Raw genomic sequence first — 9,017 nt, 5'->3', positions numbered from 1 at the left:
AAATACTTTTTTAAAGACCTGAACAAAATTTAATAAATAAATAATTAAAATGAGATGCAGATTTCACAAAACAAAAAAGATTTCTTAAATTATAAAATTTACATTCCAGCCTTCAAGAGTCAAAAGTATCAATTCTTATATTAATTGAAACAATTATTGTCAATCAAGTATTATATTAATTAACACATATTTTATTGCCTTAATTCTTTAAATTTGTATAACACATGATCTTGTCGATCCATCAGATAACATTTACAACTCTACGTGTTTGGTGCTTAAAACCATGGACTGATTTGTTTACATTGGTCTTTTTGACAACAGTAGACGTACGAGCTGATTAAAAATGTCAGATCATTCTCTTCCAGCAGGAGGCGCTATCAGAATGATACACAAAGCAGCGCCGCAGCTGACTTTGAAACGCGCAGCGCTTATATTTATTCAATGGATAACCTTATAAAGTTCCATCGCAATTCTTGTCTTTCAGTCCCCACATTTAAGACCACCTGAAATAATTAAGTCTTTCTTAACCCCTAATAACACTACAGTCATCAATAAAAATGAAGAGCTTTATTTCAAGAACTGACTTTCAAAAACCCTTAGCCTACACAAAATACGTTTCTTTTTATTTTGCAGAAGAGAAATATTAGGGAAGTAAATTAATATCAGCATATGAAGTATATTCGTCTATCATTGTATCTTAGAGAATGTGCACATTAGATGCTGAAAGCGCTGTTTTTACTTTCACTTTAACATATGCAGTTTTCACGTTGCTTGTGTGATTTCCATTGGCTCACCGTCGTGGTTTAAAATATAAATATGTATAAAAATACAGTATAAAAAGATATATTTACAATATTTTGCGACGTAACCCCAAAATAATGCATTTTCCATCAACGTTTTTCACTCACTGAAAGCTACATCTGTCTGCCGATCTCTCCTCTCCTCACTGCACGGAAGATTCTAGTGTGCTTGATATAAATGTATTTATTAGAAATAGCGTTTGGCATTTTTTTATTATTATTATTATGTCAAAAGCTTTCACGGTCCGCATGGACGCATCTTGCGGTCCGGAATCATACTTCGCCATCCGCCATTTGCGAACAGTCGCAAATACGTGACATAGGTCACATTTTCAGGTCGAAAAATCCGGAATTCCGGATTAATCCGGAAAAATCACATCCCTGATATATGTATTGTGCATGAATTCATATTCTTTGCCCATGCAAACATACAAGGATCAATTCTTTACAACAATACTTGTTAGCCTAATAGTATTATTGTTAATTTCATCACACCATCAGTGGACCTTTATCTGTCAGGTGTGTACTCTGTATATAAACCAATTTGCATTGCACATTTCTATCTACAATTACGATGAAAACGATAGTAGGCATTTCCTGTGCCCTATCATTATAACACATTCTACACAAAATTACAAAACATGAACAGCATCGCTTGAGTTGTTGGACAGCATGATTGCATCGTGTACTACTTCTGGTTGAGGTATTGTTAAAATACTATGTGCAGATATGTTGTGAGGTTAATATTTGAACTGAGATTCAGAGCCTTCTTTGTGGTGTCTCATTTCTTAATTTAAATTTAACAGTGGTATCTGCTGATAAATAAGTATATTTACATTATATTTTTAATTACAGGTTAAAAGAACAGCTACTCCGATTTATACTGAAATAAATGTAACCGTACCAGTGCTAAAATTATACTTTGATGGTATAGGCAGGACCTCAAGGTGGACTTTCGACAGAGACGGGATTCTATGGAAGTTTTAATAAGGATGCTGCCACAAGATGAAGCACATGGCTGGGGACACCACATAACCATACTCATAACTGTGTACTGGCTAGCACATGGTCTGTCATACAGTGTGGTGGCTAGGGCCTTTCAGGTGCCAGTATCCTCTGTTTGCGGGTTGGTTCACAAAGGAACCAACAGGTCATACAATTAGCAGATGCACAACACCTTAATGAGGTTGGCCTTGGCTTTGAAAATTTAGCCAACAGCCCCATTTTCTCCAAGTGTGTGAGTGCTATAGATGGATGTCATGTCCGCATTGAGACCCCCGCTGGACCTACTGGCCAGGACGACATCAATAGAAAACTCTTCCCATCCATTCAGATGCAGGCAGTATGTGATGGGACGGGCAGGATCTTTATTGTTTCTGTGGGATATCCTGGTTCTGTCCATAACATTAGAGTCCTTAGAAACAGCAAAGTCTAAAAAGAGGCATTTTATCCTCCACAAGGATACTTCCTTGTTGGGAATGGAGGCTACCCCTGCATCAACCATCCTGTGGCCATCATTACTCCGTACCAGGTGCCAGTCCAAGAGAGAGTGCAGGTCCACTTCAATCACCACCATGCCAAGGCTTGCTCCATAATAGAGGCGGTCTTTAGTATGATGAAAACACGCTGGAGGTGCCTGCTTTTCAAGTCTCTTGAAGTGGACCACACCTTTGCCCCAACAGTTATAGTGGCGTGTGCAGTTCTGCATAACATTTGCCTGACAGCAGGAGACATATTTTAAGACACTGAAGTTGTGGATTATGTCGGTTTACCTCCACTCTGTCCAGTGAGAGGGGTCTGTAGCGGTAATGCCTGGCGTGATGCACAAGTAGCAAAACAATCAGCTCCTCGGGTGTATCCAATGGAGTTAAATGGTGCTCAGCAGTGGTCTTGCTTTGGCTGGAAAGAGACAACCAGCCAAAGCAAGACCACTGCTGAGCACCATTGCCTTTGTGAAAGAGGGCCAAAGACCTGTCGCCCACAGCCAAGCCAGGCAGAATCTCGTGCAGTCAGCCCAGGGATGAGAAATGGAGGTTGACCTCGGGAGGAGACTCCACTTCCCTGAGGCGGTACTATCCACAACTCTAAAGCCCGACATCAACATTTGATCTTTAGAGGGAAAGAAGATTATCCTGGTGGAGCTGACGGTACCATGGGAGGAGGGCTGTGAGGAAGCTGCAGAGAGAAAAAATGGCAAATACCAGCAACTTGTCCAAGACTGCCGGGACAAGGGGTGGACAACATGGCTGATGACAGTGGAAGTCGGTTGTTGAGGATTCCCAGCTCAATCTGCGTGGAATCTGATGACAAAGGTTGGACTGAGAGGCCACTTAAGGAAAGCAGCCGTTCGTAGGCTGGGAGAAGCGGCAGAGAGAGCCTCCTGTTGGCTCTGGCACAAGAGAAAGGGCACAAGCTGGAAGCCTGGAGGAGAGGGGCAGTGACCTGGCCAGTCACTGCTGACCCACCAGCTGAATTTTGTTTAAAGAGGTCAAGGAACCTATTGGTAGTAGATTTCATGAAGTTGTGAGTAGCTTGAAAACATTCCTCCTCTTTTTCAGTCTCCTTCCCAAGACAATCTAACACTGTTGGATCTTCTCTTTTTAAGTGGCGGGGGACCCAAAGTAGTACCCCCTTTACTTTTGCATGTTCTTGTGCAAGACAGTGCAGAGGAAGGTGTGTCCTCCTCCTCCCTTTCCTCCACAGATGCAGTGGTGGCAAGCCAGTGTCTTTGGCCACAGCAGAACATCCAGAGACTTCTGCATTGCATGAGTCTATCAGGATGGGAGGTTCAATAGAAGGTCTCCCCCAATAGCCTCATGAATGGCAGAAAACCACAGCCATGTGGCTGCTGTGGCCTCACTACACTTGTGTATCCTCGCTCATGGTTCCTCAGGAAGCCTCCTCACTCCTCGATCCATGCCTCCTCACAGTGCAATTAGAGAATTGAAATGTCCTACAAGATGCCTGAGCTCGATCGGTTTCCAGATCATAGAATGGAGGACACAGGAGCGAGGAGACAAGGAAGGATATTGAGAAGCATCCAAGGTCAAGCATACTGAAATCTATCCGATGAAGCTTTCAGATGAGAACAAATGAAAAATGAGCTGGATAATGACACGATTTCTGCTGCAGAGTTGCCTTCATAATTGATTAACTTTACAATTAATATCATCTGATTTAATAGTAATGACAGTTACTGTCTTGTGACTTGTGTGTGCATTCACTAAAGATGAATCAAATACTGCAGTTCAACATTTATTATTTCACTCGGGTCCTTTTATTTATAACAATTAATTTACATTACTGCGTTTGTCTCAGAAGTCAAGTTTAATTATGCTTTTTCGGATATTAGCCTTCAGCGTTTGAGAATGTAAAAAAATCTGTGAGGTTTCAAACACTAATTTTATAGTCACAAAGGGAAAAATTTGAGAACTACTTCATTATAGCAAAGTAGATGGTCAGGTGCAATCAGGTCTAAAGTGAAAAAAGACAGACACAAGTTAAAAGCGATGTAATAGCTCAAAGCCACAGACACCAAAACCAAGACAGAAGTATTAAAACACCAAACCCAACATTATGCAACAAAACCGATAGAGTCCTCTATACTATGCAGTGGCACTTGCTCATTTATTGAAGTGATGCAGGAACTTCTCTTGACATTCAATCATGAGTTCATCTTTTTTCTAACACTATTAGAACTTTTGACAACTTGAGAATTATGTCATGACGAAACAGCACAACTGTCCAACCAACTGAACAACCAACTGTTAATATCAACGAAAAATAAGCACCAATGAATGTCATTGTTTACTAATCATGTCCACAGGCAATGGATGGGAAAAAAAAAAACATCACCAGTCATGTCTCTTTACAGCAATGAATAACAAATTTCTGTAAATCCCTCACAGTTTGGAGGTGTAAGGACTCTCACATGTGTGAAACATGGGTTGTTTTATGTCTGAAACTCTTCTTTGAAAGGCTTCTCTCCAGTGTGAATTCTCATGTGTGACTTTAGATTTCCTGCTTGCAGGAAGGCATCTCCACACAGTTTGCAGATGAATGGCTTCTCTTTAGTGTGAAGTGTAATATGACTGCAGAGGCTTGCTTTACAACTGAAACTCTCTCCACACTGCCGACATACAAACGTATCCTCTCCTGAATGTATTTTCCTCTTGTGGTTATTAAGGCTTTCTTGATATTTGAAACCACTTCCACAACGATCACATGTGAATGGCTTCTCTTCGGCGTGAATATACATGTGGTCTTTAAGGTTTCCTTTTCGAACAAAACTCTTTCCACATTGTTGACATTTGAAAGGCTTCACTCCAATGTGAATGTTCATGTGATCTTTAAGGCTTCCTTTTTTATTGAAACTCTTTCCACACTGTTCACATGTGAAAGGCTTCTCTCCAGTGTGAATTTTCATGTGTACAGTAAGGTTTCCTTTTAGTGTGAAACACTTTCCACATTGATGGCAAGTGAGGTTTTTGTTAGATTCAGTCTTCTGAAATGAATTTGTTTCAGTCCGTGTGGATTTTTCTACAGCCATGAAATCATGCCTCTCAAATTGATTTTTCTCTTCTATTTCTTTCAGTTCTTCATTCTCCTCTTTCAGTGCCATCAGGTCTAAAGTGAAAAAGACAAATACAAGTTGATGGAAAATTAATTGGTCAAAGCAACAGACATCAAAAATAAGACAGTAAGTATAAAACACATCAAAACTAGCACTACACAACAAAACCGGGTAATTATAGACCTGTCCTCTTTACTATTCTATGGTACTTGTGAATAATCTTTGTCAGGATTTAAGCATCATCTTAGTAAATTTGTTTAAAATCATTGATTTATTCAATAATGAAACAATTGAAGTACTAGAGTGAGTCACTGAATCATTAAAAATTATTTATTCTGTTATTAATCAATGGACATCTTTATGAGTGAGTCATTAAATCATTTAGTCAAAGCGATTTTTAAAGAATCATTTCAAAGAAACATTTTAAAATAGACTGCAGTAGCTTACCTCCAAACCTGAATTGCATATTATTTAGTTTAGATATCTATTTAGAATCATGGCAGAATTGGGATCTTAATTTTAAACGAAACAAATTGTAATTCTCAATTTCCAGAATCGTATAGCTCACTGAGTAAGTAAAGACAAGTAGTAGTAGCGCATCTATTTTAGAACCTTTTTAAAAGGTGCAAATCCATTGACAGCTTTTGTCCAATTGTTTTCTGGAAGTATGCCAAATCAATGTTTGTATTTCTTCTTCGCTGCTCTAAACAGCGGTTGCTTGTGGCAACACAGCACAATTATACCATTAATATTTAACTTATTTTTTGTGAACTATATATAAGTATTTAAATAATTCCCCCCTATAGGCCGTTTCTGTCTGAGCTTAATGACTTTCTGCACTTGCTATACTATATACTTCAGTGCGGTAAAAGTACTGCAAATTATTATGCTAGTAATTTTATAATAAATTGAAAAGGAAGGCGTCTTGAAAAAAACTAGGGAGTTGAAATGGCAGCTGCAGCCAATGATTAATCCTCTGCTGCCATCTTCTGGTTATATGGGTAACTTCAGGTCATCTTATCTTTCCGTTTCAGTGAAAAGACATTTTTTTTCCATGTCGTCTTTATGAATGAAAAGCGAATCTTTGAAGTTAATTTAATTGCACAGTTGTAGAGTTGAAAAATAATAAAGGATTTAAAATATTACAAGATTTATAAAATGTGTTCATGACTATGAAGGCAAGCTACTGATCATCAAGAATATGATTAAGATGTCCTTGAAGAGAAGTATCGCTAGCCAGCTAACGTTAGCCTAAACACGTTATGATAGTGTTCAGCTGTCAGCATTTAAAAGTACAACTATGCAGATACTCTCCTGGATTACCAGGCTCTGCATTTAAATATGTTGTTAAGTAATATGAAACGGGTTCATGCCGCTATCATTGTTTACAATGTTGCAATTATTCTTTTTCTCAGTTTCTGATAAGAACGAGGCAGTAGAGGAGTCGCAAGAGTGTCCTATTGGCTATTAAACTTAATATCAAACAGCAAGCATTGCCTCTTTTCTGTTTCATTTAAACATATTAATAGCCTCAAAAGACACATCTTCAAAATAGGCGCTGTCTTTATAAATAAACCTCAAATTTGAGTTTAAAACAGCTACATTTTGGCCTGAAATACTCTTAAATCTACATTTCATTACACAATAAAAGTAATATTTTGAAAATTATGTGAATAAATGGTAGTTGGAATACATAGCTGCGTGAACTCAATCGATCAGAATGGTCAGCAGCACCCAAGTCCCACCCCCGCCACCCCCAAAATTTCCTGGGGTGGAAACAGAGAGTACCGCCCCAAAGTCCCTAGTTTCTGGGTAAAGTTCCTGTGGTGGAAACAGGGCTAAAGATACTGTTTAAAATGTATGTATTAAACTATATGCAGCTAATGCATTATGCTTTCTTATTATGTTACGACTTGCTACAAGTTCGTGGTGCAGGCCATAACTTCCCACAACTCTTAAAATTACATAGCAATGACTACCACGTTCTTTATGCCTCTAATTTTTCAGAATTAGAAACAACACATTGAGCAGTAGCAATATTTGAATATGGATCAAGTGAGTGAGTTCAGCTTTGAGAATGAAAACCAACCTGTTTGTTCTTCAGTATCTTCTTGTTTCACGCTGAATACTTCTACAATCTTTATGTCCTCACTCTCCTGTTTAATAAACGCCATGTTTATAACAGTGCCACATAGATCTGAGTCACTCCACCAGGAATTTTTCTGTGGTTGGAAGAAAAAAGCAAAGTAAATCTACTAGTGCTAAAAAATTAACAAAATGACACAAATTAAACAATTTAAAACAAATGTGCCGTCCCTGGTGAAAAAAAAAAACAGCTAAAACCAGCTACTTCCAGGTTAAACCAGCTAAGACCAGCCAATCAGCCAAGGCTGGTTTTAGCTGTTTTTTTTTCAGCAGGAATTTCTTTTTACCAAATGCAGGAATCATTTGTATCAACCCTGGTGAAAAAAACAGCTAAAACCAGCCTAGGCTGGTTTTAGCTGGTCAACCAGCCTGGTTTTAGCTGGTCATAGCTGGGCGGCAGGCTGGTTTTAGAGGGGTTTTGGCCATTTCTCCAGCCTGGCCAGGCTGGGAAACCACCAGCTAAAACCAGCTACTTCCAGGTTAAACCAGCTAAGACCAGCCAATCAGCCAAGGCTGGTTTTAGCTGTTTTTTTTTTTCAGCAGGAATTTCTTTTTACCAAATGCAGGAATCATTTGTATCAACCCTGGTGAAAAAAACAGCTAAAACCAGCCTAGGCTGGTTGGCTGGTTTTAGCTGGTCAACCAGCCTGGTTTTAGCTGGTCATAGCTGGAAGGCAGGCTTGTTTTAGAGTGGTTTTGGCCACTTTTCCAGCCTGGCCAAGCTGGGAGACCAGCTAAAACCAGCTACTTCCAGCTTAAACCAGCTAAGACCAGCCAACCAGCCTAGGCTGGTATTAGCTGTTTTTTTCAGCAGGGAAAGTACAAAACACACTATTAGTTATTGATTCATAAAGCCACACATGACGAAGTTAATTAGATTAACAGAGAAACAGCTTCTACTGATTCATATGTGTTTGTAATTAACCAAAAAGAACCGACTCTTAAGAGTGTTTTGCTCAGAAATCCGACTTCATTCGTCGCTTTGTATGTTTTGGATTCATTACGAAGAAAAGCACCAACACTTATGTGTCACTGTGGTCTCAACTGAGTTTTAAAAAGCTCCGTTTCTCTTATCAATAGTTAACAAGGACTGAATTCTTGTTCGTGAAAAACTGATTCACGATAATAATGAGCAAAATGAAACGCGTCTTTTCTGTTACTCGTATACACAAAAAATAGTATTGCACTAATATTGGATAAAGTGTTATAATGTTACACTCCATAGTTATTTCATTCAAATTACAGTTCTTGTAAAAACTACACTGACCTCAGAACAGTCTGCATCGATTTTAACATTTTAAAGGAGTAAAAACACAAAACCTTTCTGCTGCCGAAAAACAACAGATGCAGGAGCTCGGCGCGGTCTTACGATGTCATATCACCACACCAAAACAAAAGTGCTCTTCTTCTTCTTGTAGAATTCCGGCAGAGTAGACGCTACTACGCGCATTACTGCCCTCCACAGCCAAAGTCCCTTTAAGGGTATTCTACAGTCTTTT

General features: G+C 38.9%; 1 protein-coding gene across 3 annotated transcripts in view; it reads right to left on the bottom strand.

The window, feature by feature from the left end:
• Positions 1–4,075: 4,075 nt before the first annotated feature.
• The window catches only part of LOC141333887 (uncharacterized), a 17,391-nt gene continuing 12,449 nt past the window's right edge, over positions 4,076–9,017 (bottom strand). The window contains exons 1-3 of one of the 3 annotated variants that reach the window (XM_073839048.1): positions 8,839–8,926; positions 7,463–7,595; positions 4,076–5,426 (exon numbers count right to left, since the gene is read on the bottom strand). In XM_073839048.1, the coding sequence (XP_073695149.1) occupies positions 4,753–5,426; positions 7,463–7,547 (759 nt within the window). In that variant the 5' untranslated portion in view covers positions 7,548–7,595; positions 8,839–8,926 and the 3' untranslated portion in view covers positions 4,076–4,752. Of the gene's footprint in view, positions 5,427–7,462; positions 7,596–8,785; positions 8,927–9,017 lie in introns of those variants that run through there. The other 2 variants (XM_073839047.1, XM_073839046.1) reach the window with 2 other exon arrangements.

The sequence above is a fragment of the Garra rufa genome, chromosome 4, assembly GCF_049309525.1.
Source record: "Garra rufa chromosome 4, GarRuf1.0, whole genome shotgun sequence".
In the NCBI taxonomy this organism is placed as follows: domain Eukaryota; kingdom Metazoa; phylum Chordata; class Actinopteri; order Cypriniformes; family Cyprinidae; genus Garra; species Garra rufa.
This window is presented reverse-complemented; position numbering and strand designations above follow the sequence as displayed.